The sequence below is a fragment of the Aquila chrysaetos genome (genome assembly GCF_900496995.4).
Source record: "Aquila chrysaetos chrysaetos chromosome W unlocalized genomic scaffold, bAquChr1.4 W_unloc_4, whole genome shotgun sequence".
NCBI classification, from domain to species: domain Eukaryota; kingdom Metazoa; phylum Chordata; class Aves; order Accipitriformes; family Accipitridae; genus Aquila; species Aquila chrysaetos.
Genome location: NW_024470324.1, coordinates 1,143,637 through 1,157,693, shown reverse-complemented (window position 1 = coordinate 1,157,693; position 14,057 = coordinate 1,143,637). Strand labels below are relative to the sequence as shown.

The window sequence follows — 14,057 nt, the reverse complement described above, 5'->3', positions numbered from 1 at the left end:
CAGTAAGAGCAATATTATACCTGAGAAAATGCAGAAGAATAAAAGAAACCCTGAGTTTTAACAGAGATATAAACCAACTCGTAAGCCCCCATCCCACAGTTAAGTACTCCAAGCCAAAATGATAGTGTTCGTAATTGCTATAAAGGTCTTGCAGCTCCTTATTGTCTCCGAAGTTCTGCTGTCTTATTCATTAAGTGGCGTAGTGTCAGAAGTTCGTAGCAGAGACCCAAGGAGTCACAAGCCAGGAAAGGATAACAGTAATCTGTAAAGAAAAAACACTCAAAACACTATGAGGTTAGGACAGGACGAATCATACGACTAGGGACCCATTTCAGTAGCCCTTCAGGTGTCTGTACACAGGCGTACCCCCGCCCGAGGCAACGCAGCTCAAACGGTCCGTCCCATTGGCGTGTCTGGGGATCACGCACACGGACCAGTGGGTAGGGGCCTTTCTCCTCCGTAGTCGTAAAATGTCGTTGCGCCGTCGTCTGGTCCAGATCCCCCCGAATTGTCTGATTTAACGAAGTTAACGCAGTTAACAGGAGACGCTGTGTACGGGAAACAGGTGAATTATCCCGTAAGCAGGATGGCTCCGCCTGGTCCCCCTCCCTAAGACGATCTAGGAGGGTTTTTAAGGTTCGATGTGCTCGTTCTACAATGGCCTGGCCTGTGCTGTTATAAGGAATGCCATGTACAAGGGCTATACCCCAGGTTGCACAAAACCGTTTCACCTTTTCTGCAGTATACGCTGTACCATTATCCGTCTTGATCTGCTGTGGAATTCCCAGCTGGGCTATGCAAGCACGCCAGTGTTGTACGACCGCCAAGCTATTCTGCTTCCTGTGTGCTGTAGCGAGAATATATTTACTATAGGTGTCTACAGTAACATGCAAATACTGTAGTGGCTTAAAGGGAGCGTACTCTGTAATATCTGTTTGCCAGATCTGATTTGGTTGTAAACCACGAGGGTTGACCCCGGCTTCCCAAAGAGGTCCTTGGGTACAATGGGGACAAGCCGCAACAATCTCTCTAGCTTCGGCACGAGAAATACCCGTTAGTGCCGTCAAACCTCGGGGACCGCAGTGCAAGAGGCGGTGTAACGTTATTGCACGTGCTCTGGCTGGCGTGCCGTTATCCTTACCAACAGCAGCTAACAGTGCTCGTGCCGCGTGGTCAGCGCGGCTGTTCCCTTCGGCTAGCGATCCTGGAAGACCAGAATGACTGGTAACATGAATAGGGAAAACAGGTGCACTGCGCAACTGTAAGGCGTTTAACAGCATACCGGCTATCTCTGTAGAAGAGGCTAGGGCCCATTCTCCTGCAACCAAGAGTTTATACACATACAGTGAATCCATGACTACATTCAAGGGCTCAGTTGGCCAACGTAACAATGCCATGGTTACTGCTTTAGCTTCCAAAAACTGCACGGAACGACTGGGTTCAGTATATGCTATTTGATGCCATGCCCCATCCTCCTTCCAAACACAGACGGCCTTACTAGTCTTGGAAGACGCATCAGTAAAGATTGTGCGGCCGTCATTAGGGTGTTTAGCCAATTGCTGTGCTGGGAGGATGGGTAAGGCATGTAAGACCTCCCCACAGGGATGGACCTCATGTCCTGCTACTGTCCCGGCAAAGTCTGCCAACGCACCCTGTAAAACAGAGACTTGCGGGTAAACTAAATCCCATTGCGTTAGGGAGCAGGGTAAGACAATGCGGTCTGGGTCTTTACCGATAAAATGTTGACAAGCCCTCCGGCAACGCAGAATCATGGCAGCTACTAACAGTGGCCAACTGATGATGGCTGTGTGCACTTTGCCCTGATGCAGCCACGCAAAAGGCCACTCCGGGCTTTCCGCAGGCTGTATCAATACACCATGGCAACTTTGCCTGGCCACAAAGAGTCGTGCAACAACTGGGCGTGTGGGTTGAAACCTTTGCAGGCCCCATTGCTGAGCCCGTTGGGCTATGTTTTCTAGCAATGCACGCTGCGCTGGTTGCAACACACGTGGTGCCTGCAAAGGTTCGCCTCCCCGGAGTAGTTGGTATAACAGATTCAGTTCATCCTCAGCAATTGGAACAAAGTTCCTTAGCCACAACAGTTTGCCCACTAACTTTTGGGCATCATGTAAGGTGTACACTTGGTCAGGGACTGTGAAACTCTGAGCGGTAATTGTACGGGGGGTTAACTGGGTGCCTAGATAACTAACAGAAGGTCCTATTTGTGTTTTGTTGGGGGATATGTGTAGCCCATATTCACTTAGTTGCTGGACCGTTTGATCATAGAGATGTTGCAATACAGAGTCGTCTCGGTGGGATAGCAGAATGTCATCCATGTAATGAATAATGGTGGCTTCCGGGTTGCCCTCTCGTAGGGACCGTAAGGCCTTGCCTACCGCGATTTGACAGAGAGTCGGCGAATTTTTCATACCTTGAGGGAGCACTTTCCACTGATACCGCTGCACGGGCGCTTGATGGTTTCGCTCTGGGATTGAAAAGGCAAACCTTTCGCGATCTCCTGGGTACAAGGGAATACTGAAAAAACAATCTTTTATATCAATCACAATGACACCCTGTCCTTTCGGTACGATGGCCGGAGAGGGTAGTCCTGACTGTAAAGGCCCCATGTCCTGCAAGCAGGCATTGACTGCTCGCAAGTCATGGAGGAGCCGCCACGCCCCTGATTTCTTTTTTATAACAAATACAGTAGTGTTCCAGGGACTGGTGGAAGGTTCAAGATGGTCCATTTGCAGTTCTCTTCGCACCAGTTCTACCACTGCCGCCCGCTTCTCCTCAGTCGTCGGCCACTGCTCCACCCACACCGGCTTGTCCGTAAGCCAAGTGAGCTTCAAAGGACGGCAGACGGCAGTGGCCTGCATTAAAAATCCGTGGAAAGGTGACACCCCCAAAGATGTAGGCAACAGCGCCCAAGAATGGCTGTTGGGACCGTTGCCACCATTGGATTGCACCATGCCACTCTGTCAGAGTCGGCAGCAGTCATGGGCTGGGCAAGAGTGATTTTCACTGAGGACGTACTCACCCTCGATTCCTGTGCTCCCCCCACCCCCATCAATTGGCCGTGTACTGCGGTGGGCCACTCTGGGGGCCAGGCATGAACTGGAATTACGGTAACATCTGCCCCTGTGTCCAACAAGGCTAGCAGAGTAATGCGGGGTGGAGAAAGGGGTGATCCCACCTCCAGAACGATCACCGTTTCTGGACGGGTTTTCATGCCCATGGTTAATGCTATTTGGGCAGTAGGAGGAACTGTAGGAATCGTCCTCACATTGCCTTGATCATGCCCCTCCCCTGCAGTGGTTAGTTCCACGGCAGCACCGGTTGATTCGGGGTTGTTGTTGTTGTTGGGCCCTGTGCAAAAACTGAAGGGGAGGGCCCGGCCCCCATGCCCCCCCCCGTACCGTTTCCCGACATCGGTCCCTGTTGTTTTGTAGACCCCGGAGCTCCCTGCCGGGTCTCGGCGCGGCATTCCCGAGCTCTGTGCCCGAGCTTGCCACATTTCCAACAGCGGAGTTTGCCCGCCCCCTTCTCCTGGTCCGATACTCCGGGTTTGGTTGCGCAATCCCTCGATATATGGCCCCTACCCCCACATCGGTGACAAGCGCCTGCAGCCGCTTGTAAAACTTGTTGTAAGGCTGCCACTACCGGGCGTGTTTCTTGTTGCTGCTCTCTCTCCAGTACATAGCGTATCATGTCGCCTAGCGACGAACCCGTTGGCAAATGAGAGAGAAGCGCTGAGGTCTGTGGGTTAGCTTGAGCCCTAGCACATTCAATTAGAATCGAGTCTTTAGCCGACTCCGGAAGGTTCGCTGCTTGCATAGCAAGCTGGAGCCGGTCTAAAAAGGCAGTAAACCTCTCAGAGATCCCCTGCCGAATTTTTACCCAAGGGGGGTCCGCTCTATCCATGGCCGCGACACGCCTAAGAGCGGCTAAGGCAGTTGTTGCGACTGCCGTAAAGTCACGTCCGCGCATACCTTGTGCCTGTGCCTGAGGCGTTGCAAACCGTCCCTCCCCCATGAGCTGCTCTATGGTCACCCCCGCCAGGTGATGACCAGGAGCCTGAGCGTCGGCCACTACCTTAACGCATTGCGCCCGCCATTCCTCCTTAAACAACAACAGCAATGACGGGGGCAATACTCCCCTCATTAGCTGCATTACATCAAAAGGCGCAACAGGTGTTGAGAGCAGACACTCAAACAGAGTGAGCGCTTGTGAAGAATTCACTCCATGCGCCTGTACAGTACTTGCGAGCTCCCGAACAGTTTTTATATCAAGAGGTGTCCACTCATACCCTCCCCTCGGTGCTGCCCGAATAGGGAGAACGACCGGTTGAAACCGAACCCCTGAGAGGCAACATTCTTTGGCTACTAGTTGCCAGTCTGTGCCCTTCTGAGCGTTCCCTTCCTGGCCATCCCCCACCCCCGGTACCGGGGGCATTAAAGGCACCGCACGCTCTGCATTCTGTATAATCCCATCAAGCCTTCGCAACATGCCCTGTAGTGTCTGCAAGGCGGTCTGTCCCCCCTCTGTCTGTACCGGTGGCGCAGGTTTCAATGGCCTCCATACTGCATTATCCGCCTTCCCTTCGTCAGAACTATCGGAACCGATCTGAGGTGGCACCTCGCGCCACCCCCGGAAAAGCTCAGACGAGGGTTTAATCTGCCCCGGTAAGGGCGCAGGTAGTGGCTTAGCAGGCACAGGCTCGGGTAAAGGTCCAGGAAGCTCGGTCGGCTGTCCCGGCAAGAGTGTCTGATTTTCCGCACAGGGAGGCGCCTCCCCGCCCCCCGTAGTTTTCAGCCGCTGTAGCCTCGCAATCATCTCCTCTGTGGGTGGCTGTTCCTCCCACTCTTTCAATTGTTGGTATAGATCGCCCTTAATATCCGTGCCTGGGACCCAGTCTAAAAGGCGTTCTTCCAAGTCCCTTTGAACCGTCTGCCGCAACTCCTCCCACGGATACTGTGGGGGGGGCGCATCAGGTCCCGCTGGTGCCGCCTCTATAGGGAAAACCTCCGTCTCCACCACGCCCTCCGTGCCTATGTCTGCAACTAAGGACGGACCACTCTGTGAGCCCCGCTCCACTGCAGCCCACTCTGTCTGAGTCCGACTCACCGTCCCCGAGGGCGCTGTCTCCCGCTGTTCCGGAGGCGGCTCTTTACTCACAGACACAACAGCTCGCGTAGCCAGCAGGCACGCCGTAGTCTGCTGTGTCGCCGTAATCACCTTCTCTATCTTGCCCCAGGTCTCCAATCGTTTAGCAGCTCCGCGTTCAGCCGCGAGCGCCGATCGGAGCAAGGACTCCCGAATATCTCCCCATTTTGGGGGGCTCAAAGCTTCTCTAGGAGACTCGATGTCCCCCCGGCGCAGCAACCATTGGATGCATTCGCCCGCGGGGCCTTTCTTAATCAAATCACGAGCACCCACCTCATCAGCTAACGCTTTCAACACCTAAATCGCTTGCGCAAGCTCCATTGTCGCCTGTACGGCCGATCACGTCGGGGTCACCACTATGTAGCAGTGCTACATATCAAGGTGCCGCGATTAGATCACTGATCGGTCTGGACCAGGGAAGAGACAGATAACACACATGGTGTGAGTGCCAACTCCGTCCTTTATTGCGCAGTTAATTCCTTTTATACTAACAACAGCAGGTGGGATCACTGATACGTCATAGGGAGGCGACGACTAGCCTTCTACCTTTCCGTGACATCGCGAGATCTTCCGAACGGTGTTCCCTACAGCTTCCAATACGGTTAGCTCTTGGGATCCCCCTGTCACACCAGAGATACAGATGGGTTCTGCCCCTTTATAACTTGATGGCATTAGGGTACATTGTGCACCAGTGTCTACTAGAGCCTTATATTCCTGTGGGTCTGATGTGCCAGGCCATCGAATCCACACTGTCCAGTAGACTCGGTTGTCCCTCTCCTCCACCTGGCTGGAGGCAGGGCCCCTCTAATCCTGGTTAGAGTATCCGTTACTCACTTTTCGCACACGTGAATCAGAAGTCCCTTCAAGAGGATCAGCAATGAGATCAGCCCTTCTACTGCGTCTGGGGGACTCCTCACAGGAAACTGGAGCAGCAGTTTTCCAAGAGGAATCCTCTTTTCTGGTTGCTTTTTCTCGCAACTCCCGTACCCATGCATCCAGGACTGAGGTAGGTTTTCCATCCCACTTCCTCATGTCCTCTCCATGGTCACACAGGTAAAACCACAGGTTAGCCCGTCGTGTGTACTTTCTCTCTCCTCTCTCTTGGGCAGAGGAATGCTTACTCCCAATAGCTGCGATGCGGGCCTGTACAGGTGGGGAGGAGGACATATCCACTTTGAATTGCTGGAACTCTCGGGACAATTCCTCTACAGCCGAGACACAGGCCCGTAGGGAGGAAGAGAGACTTCCTTCGTATTGCTGCAGTTGGACAGCCAATTCATCCACCGTTTGTCCATGGCCTTCTTTCCAGGACATTACTGCCAATGAGTTGGCATAGGTTGGTGGTGCACTTCGTAGAAACTTCCGCCACATGGGTTGTGTGCATTGGACTTCATCTGGGTCTATGGGTGACTGCGCATTTTCTGGATCATTATAAATCACCTCCAGCACGGCTAATTCCCTCAGGTACTGGATACCTCTCTCCATGGTGGTCCACTTGCCTTGGTGACATGTAACTTCATCCTTGAAGGGGTATCTTTCCTTTACACCTAACAGAAGTCACCTCCAGAGGCTGAGGACTTGTGTTTTTCTCCCAATCGCCTTGTCGATGCCCCCTTCCCTAGACAGAGATCCCAACTGCTTGGCTTCCTTACCCTCTAATTCCACACTACTAGCCCCATTATCCCAGCATCGGAGCAGCCAGGTAACAATGTGCTCACCTGGGTGGCGGCTAAAATCTTTTCGCATGTCACGCAACTCACTCAGGGATAGAGATCGGGTGATTATTTCAGGTTCTGCCTCTTCCTCCTGTTCTCGCGATGACCCTGGTTCATCTTCATCTCTCACTGAGCGAACTGATTTCTTTGTGTGTTTCTTTTTCTGTACAGGGGCGACTGATACTGGCACAGGTTGGTTCTCTGGTTTAGCTGCAGTATCTGTCACAGGGGTTGGGGTAGCCGCGCTGCCTGTTGCCGGGGTAGGGGTAGCCACGGTGCCTTTTGCCCTGTTTTCCATCTTTTCCCCCTTTTCCCCCTGAGGGTGCTGCCTAATATCAAGCAGTGTTTGGTAGATACTGGCCAGGGCCCAGCACAGTGCAGCGAGTTGTACGTCTTTGGAATAGCCACAGCATTTTTCTTTCAAATATTCTACCACTTCATGAGGGTTCTGTAGTTGTTCAGGAGTGAACTTCCAAGCCACTGGGGGTGAGAAGTTCTCTAGATACCTGCCCATATCCTCCCACATGCCATGCCACCCATGAATATCCAGCTTTGGGGCAGATCTCTGGGTGGTACTCTTAAAGAGCCTTTTTGTAGCCCTAAACAAGACCTGAAACATATTCAGGAGGCATAGCACTAACAGCACACTGGCTTGTGCATCCCAAGGATATTCAAAGTTCTCAAAAGCTGTTGTAATTAGTCGCAAGGAGAGAAGGGTGGCGAAGGTACGGGGGGAAGTATCCCCCCCTGACTTCCCCATGGATTGGGTGTTAATACCAATAAAATCCGATAGAAGGTGCCCAAAGTATGGAAATGATATCACTGCCTCATACGGATACCAGCTTAACCTCATGACCAGTGATGTAATCATTTCACAAGTCGACATTGCCCAGTACAGCACAATGATAATCCCAATCACTCTCCCAGAGGTGAGAAACGTAACTATAGGCAATACATAGAGCATATAAGAACTTACAAAACGCCACCATGTAAACAAATTAATCAACATTGTGACTAACATCTATTTATCTAATATAAGGAATGCGTATGACAAATTTGTTTCAACACGCTCTAGCCAGATCTGTCGTTATCTCAACCCTTCCTTGCCCCACGTTGGGCGCCAAAAAGGACTGTCGTGGTTTCAGCCCAGCCGGTTACAAAGGACCACGCAGCCGCTCGCTCACTCCTCCCGCCCCCCTCCAGTGGGATAGGGGGGAGACGGAGGAGAGAAAAGAAAAAAACCCAGAACCTCGAGGGTTGAGATAAGGGCAGTTTACTGGGACAACGCAAAAAAAAGTTACAACAACAACGACGGTACTAATGAAAGAGTATACAAAAAAAGAGTGATGCACAGTGCAACTGCTCACCACCCGGGACCCGACGCTCCGCCACTTCCCCCACCGAAAGTCGAGAGAGAGCAGGAGAGCCCTCCCCCCGGCCCACTCCCCATTTATATACTGAGCATGATGTCACATGGTATGGAATAGCTCCTTGGCTAGTTCAGGTCAGCTGCCCCCGCTATGCCCCCCCACCTCCCAGGTTCCTGTAAAAATTAACTCCATCCCAGCTGAACCCAGGACACTCGGCTAGCAGGTAATTGAGAACCATGCGATGTTGTAATATTGCTGTTCGCATTTGTGTAGCTTGATCCGCCAATAGATCAAGGGCACGGGCTGTCTCATTAGTAATGATCTCTAGGACAGCTTTTAACCGGATGATGCGATTTAGGTTATAGATAGGTTCTCGAGCACTGCTAACCCACTCATTGGGGTTCCAGGTGGCAGGTCCATAATGTTGTATGATACGTTGAGGCGTCCACTTGTCTTTGCCCCAGGTTTGACCACTCCCACCTGCTATACAGGTATCAATGGATCGTCGATATCGATTGAGATCATCATATACTTTAACACCCAGTCCATCCCCTTCATCGTCTGGGAGCAGGAAAAACAAAGGGTGAATTACCCCCACATAACACACTCCAGTCCAATTTGCTGGTAGCAGTTTGTAGGCCCGTTGGCCACACACCCAATAGTGACCCTTTAAGGCTCGTGCACCATTTTCAAACAAACTGGTAGGTGTCCGTGGTGATTGGAAATATGTTGAATTACCTACTCCCAGAGGATGATCTGACGGACCATTCATCAACAACTTGTCCACAGTTTTTCCCACCTCCTCTGTGGTGTCCCAACAGATAGGAAGCCCATCTGGACCTATACTCAAATGTCCCTTACAGTGGTCTTTATTATCACTTGACCACCAAATTTGAGTCTCATCAGAGAGATGAGAATATGTTTTATCAGTGAGTCTGCATTTCCAGGCACCAGAACCACGGTGCCAAAAGCAGGTAACATTAAGAAGGTTATTAGACTGATTAGTGGAAGACCAAAAATGGGAAAACTGTTTCCTGTGCCCTGTTTGATCCACCTAGGCCCATCCGGACCAGCGAGGCACAAAATTTGGAGAACTGGAACTCAAAAGGCGACAATATGCCTGGTCGTCCCCCTCTGGCAGTGATATAGCTGCCCTATGGTTTGAACAATCAATTGGTCTACAACCGTCAGTGAGGCAATGGTTGTCATAAGTATAGGTCCAGTTGTACTTGCTATTTCCCACGGGAATACCATCTTTCTGTGTTCGGTTCAGACAATATTCACCTTTAGACTGGGTATTGTATTGTCTAGGGCTGCGTGTCTTCACCCCAGTAAGAATCATTTTTGACCTCACTGTAATTACTAACCATTTTGGGGAAATAGGGACAGCAGTCCATGGCCAGCTTTCCAAACCTAAGGGCCCACCACATACCCAACAATTAGTCAGATTAAAAGTGTTGGCCACTTGCTGGCCTAGAGCCACAAATTCATTTTGCCACTCCAAGCCGAAAAGAGGGGCACAGGAGTTTCCCCAGATATTAAAGGCGGCAACAATAGTTGACCAAAACAACATCTGTGGTGGTATAACAAACATCCTGTAAATATTAACAAAGCAATCACTGACAAAACTACACAAACAATTAACAGCTTCACGTATTTCCTCAGGCATGCTCCAGAGTCCTCACCTGAGAGAGAAAAGAAAAAACAGACTCGGTTCGTTCTAAGGAACCGGAAGCAAATTGTTATTAGAAGGATGGAATAATCCACCTGGTATTGATTTTATGTTCCCTTCCATAAGCATCTTTTGCTTTCCAAGCATATTTATTCATTGGTGTTTCCAGTACCAGAGGTACGGTTCCCACCGTGGGGAGTTCAACTAAGACTGGTTGGCCCGGAAAGTGTGATAGATTTCTGGGATGATCCGGGTTATCTGGAGCTGGCATAATGGTTGGGGTCTTTGGGCAAAACGCTGTAATTTTCGGGCACCCATTCATTCCCCAACAACTGTTGACACTAGTCACTGCATCCCATAGCCGTTCAGCCCATCCAGGCTTATGTGGCTTGAGGAAGCGTTTCAGCAAGCCATTCGTTCTTTCCACAATTCCATTTGCCTGTGGATAATACGGAGTATGGCGTACCCACGAGATCCCTTCCTGGGTTGCCCAATCTTGGACTATGTTAGCAGTAAAGTGGGAACCATTATCCGACTGAATTGACTGAGGTTTGGGGAAAGTGCCAAACCACTCTTTCAAAGCTTTCACTGTGTTTTCCCCAGTGGCTCTGGCAAAGGCTTCGGCCTGGACTAATCCTGACACTATTTCTACTCCAACTAACACATAATGCTTTCCTTCTGATTTTCGGAAGGGGCCAATGTAGTCCACTTGCCAAGCCTCCCACAACCCTTTCCCCTCCCTTAGGTGTAGGGGGGTCACCTTCCAGGGGGTGTCTTTCCAAGTGGGTACGACATTGTTCACAGGCAGACACACAAGTTTTACATTCTTCCCTGGTAACTGGCCAACCTCGAGCTTGGGCCTCACAATAAAGATCTTTGATCCCCGAATGTTTCCTTTTTACATGTAGCCATTCTAACAATCGCTCCCAGTCTTCTGCTATTGGGGTGTTCTGGAGGGGAGCTAATCAGGCCAATTCATCAGCTTTGCCATTCCACTGGCTAACAGGGGTGCTATCCTGTTGATGGGAAGCCACCCAGGCTACTGCAAATTTTCCTTGTCTAGCAATGGTTAGAATATCTTGCCACTTTTCTTTCTGCCATACAGGTATCCTATTGACTTCCCACCCATTTTGTTCCCAGAATGGAAGCCATTCAGTACAGCCTTTAAATACAGCATAGGAATCAGTATAGATATAGACAGGAGAGTTAGATTGAGCTTCATGCTGGAAAACACTCCATACTGCAACTAATTCCCCTACTTGAGCACTACCTTCCCCTTCGGTGATTATTTGTTTGTCCTCATCTACGCTGAGTGCTACAGCTCGATATTTCCAAGTTTTTCCTTCTCGTTTAGAGGAAGCATCAGTAAACCAAACATTCTGCAACTGTTCAGAAAAGGGGGGGGCCACTTGTATTACAGGAGGAAGTTCAGGTGTTTCTCTATCTGGGCTTGTTTCCTCTTGAATGGTTAACATCTTTGCTGCCCCCTCAGACACAGTAAAAATGTCACAATAATGCTCTATCTGGGCATACCATTTCTGTACAGAGGCTCTCTGAGCCACCCCGTCAGGGGGCGGAGTTCCTGCTAAAACAGTCTTGGTTACTTTAAACGGGCCTCTAAGCACTATAGACTGCTGTCGAATAGTCCGTTCAGCCTCTCTCAAGGCTAAACTGACTACAAACAAACCTTTCTCCCAAGCAGTATATCTTTTTTCTACATCCTTAAAACTGCGAGAATAGAACCCAATAGGTCGAGTGGGTCCTTTGGGGCCCTTTTGCCATAAATGTATTGATAACCCACTTTTGGCAAATCCCCATTCAATATGGACAGGGCCTGTGGGATGAATAGGACCAAGGGCTTGATGGGCAGTTGCTTCAAAAATTAGCAATTGCAATGTCTCTTCGTGGGGCTTGGTCCATTCCCACTGAGCCCCTTTTCGCAACAAGTCATGCAGGGGTCTTGCAATAATTGAAAAATCAGGGATATGTTTCCTCCAAAACACAAGTAATCCTAGTACGTGCTGTAAATCCTTTTTTTGACTCTGGCATTTTAATCTGATCCAATGAGGAAAGGGTGTCGGGGGGGATACATGTCATCCCTCCCTTCCACCAAATTCCTAAAAACTTTACTTCGCTTGAGGGTGTTTGTATTTTCTCTGGTGGAATTTTCAGCCCCAAGCTTTCCAAGTGAGAAATTATATTATCCTGAGTTTTCTGAACCTTTTCTGTTTCATCCCCACCTACAAGAATGTCATCAATGTACTGATAAACACTGACCCCCTCCTCTGTCTGAATTACTTCTAGCTCCTGCGCTAACGGATGATGAGCTAGAGTGGGAGAATGCTTGTATCCTTGTGGGAGTCGGGTAAAAGTAAATTGCTGACCCTCCCAAGTAAATGCAAAGCGGTCTTGATCCTCTGTTTGCAGGGGGGACCATAAAAAACATATCTTTAACGTCCACTGTTGCCATAATCGGGTGGGCTCGTTCCTGGATTGTAGCTATAAGCTCAGCAATATTCGGTACCGCAGCTGTCAATGGACCGGTATTTGCATTAAGTCTGCGATAATCTACAGTTAATCTCCACTTGCCGTTAGGTTTTCGCACTGGCCACACCGGGGAGTTAAAAGGAGAATGGGTTGGAATCACAATACCCTGTCCCTTTAAGTCCTCTAACACAGGCGCTATTCCCTCTCTGGCCCCCAAGGGTATCGGGTAGGGCTTAACATTTGTAAACTTTGAAGGGGGAAGCAGCGGCGCGGCTTTTAACAGCCGAATATCTATTGTGGGAGAGCCAAACGACCACTGTCTGCTTTGGTTATCAATCCAGGTTTTTCCTTTTAAAACATCGAGTCCTAAAAGGTTAAGTGGAAACTCCCCCACAACCATTGTCACTGTAGTGGCACTATCTTCTCCTGGCAAACGCAGGCTGACCATTGCTAATGCCTGTGGCTGAACAATGCCGAATGCATCTGCCACAAAAGACTGCTGTTTGGAGGGTGTAATTCCGCAATTAGCAGCGTCTTTGGTTTTAATAGCTGAAATCTGAGCTCCTGTATCTATTAAAAAGGTGACCGGGACTTGTCTTGGTCCCACAATGCCTGTAATTAGTAAATCACCCTGGCCCTTTTCAGTGAGCTGTCTAATATACATCCAACCTTCGCCCCCCCCCCCCCCCCCCCCCCACCACTGAAAGGTGAAGGATCTAGTTTCCCGCCGGCTCTTGGGTGGCATTTGGTTCTGATAAATCAATCAGGGAAGGTGCGCTAAGGGTAGTATTCTCAAAATCCACTTTTCTGTTTGCTGATTTATCAGGCCACCCTGTTACCAATTTTTCCAATTTCTACCTGCAAGGAGCTGCTCCTTAAGAGCAATTTGCAAATGTTTCACTTGGTTCTTTTCTGCTTCAAGTTGTGCTTTTAATCCCGCCACTTGTCCCATAAGGGACTGAACAAGATTTTGGAGGGATTCAATAATTTGAGATTCTGCAGTGAGGTGGCAATCCCTATCCTCCACTGCTGCGGCCAGACTGGCACCGAGAATGGCACAGACAATTGCTTTTCCTTTCCCTGACCGCACTCTAGCATCTTTCTGTAAAGCGACCATCCGATCAACAACGCTCTGCAAATTATACCAATTTCCCTGAGCCCAGTCTATCCCAAGCACAGAGGGTCGCGCTTTATGTTTTTCTAAAAAATCAAACAAAGCTTCTTTCCCCAAACGGGCAATTTTGCTATCACTCATCTTATACAAAGTGGGGAAGCAGTCGTCTCAGGAAGGTAGCACGTAAAGTTTCAAACACCACAAGCCTGCCCCCCTTACGTTCCTGAGAGGTCTCACGTATTAAAGCAGGGAAACAGTACGGCACTCTCATCTCAAGGGATCCTGTCCGTGACGCCAATTTAAATGTCCCGATCCAATGTCGGGGAAGGTTTCGATATGATCCCAAGAGCAAGATTAAGACAGAAACGAGGTCAAATGCCGTATAGCCAAAAGAGTTTTTATTATCAAAAGTATCAAAAGTGGAAAATGGTGGCGATAGGATAGAATGGAAGAAAAGGTAGAAATTAAGCAAGCAGTCGGGATAGAGTTGCAAGGATAGTCACCACCATGGATCCAGCGGCGTCCCGTTGGTC

General features: G+C 49.8%; 1 protein-coding gene across 1 annotated transcript; it reads right to left on the bottom strand.

Annotated features, from left to right (window-relative positions):
- Positions 1-3,318: 3,318 nt before the first annotated feature.
- Positions 3,319-5,932, bottom strand: LOC121233040 (endogenous retrovirus group K member 24 Gag polyprotein-like). Its single transcript, XM_041121625.1, has 2 exons — positions 5,929-5,932; positions 3,319-4,407 (listed from the first exon to the last, which is right to left on the bottom strand). Exon 2 carries the CDS (start codon positions 4,171-4,173, stop codon positions 3,319-3,321), a length of 855 nt encoding a protein of 284 aa, XP_040977559.1. The 5' UTR covers positions 4,174-4,407; positions 5,929-5,932.
- Between the last annotated feature and the right edge of the window lie 8,125 nt (positions 5,933-14,057).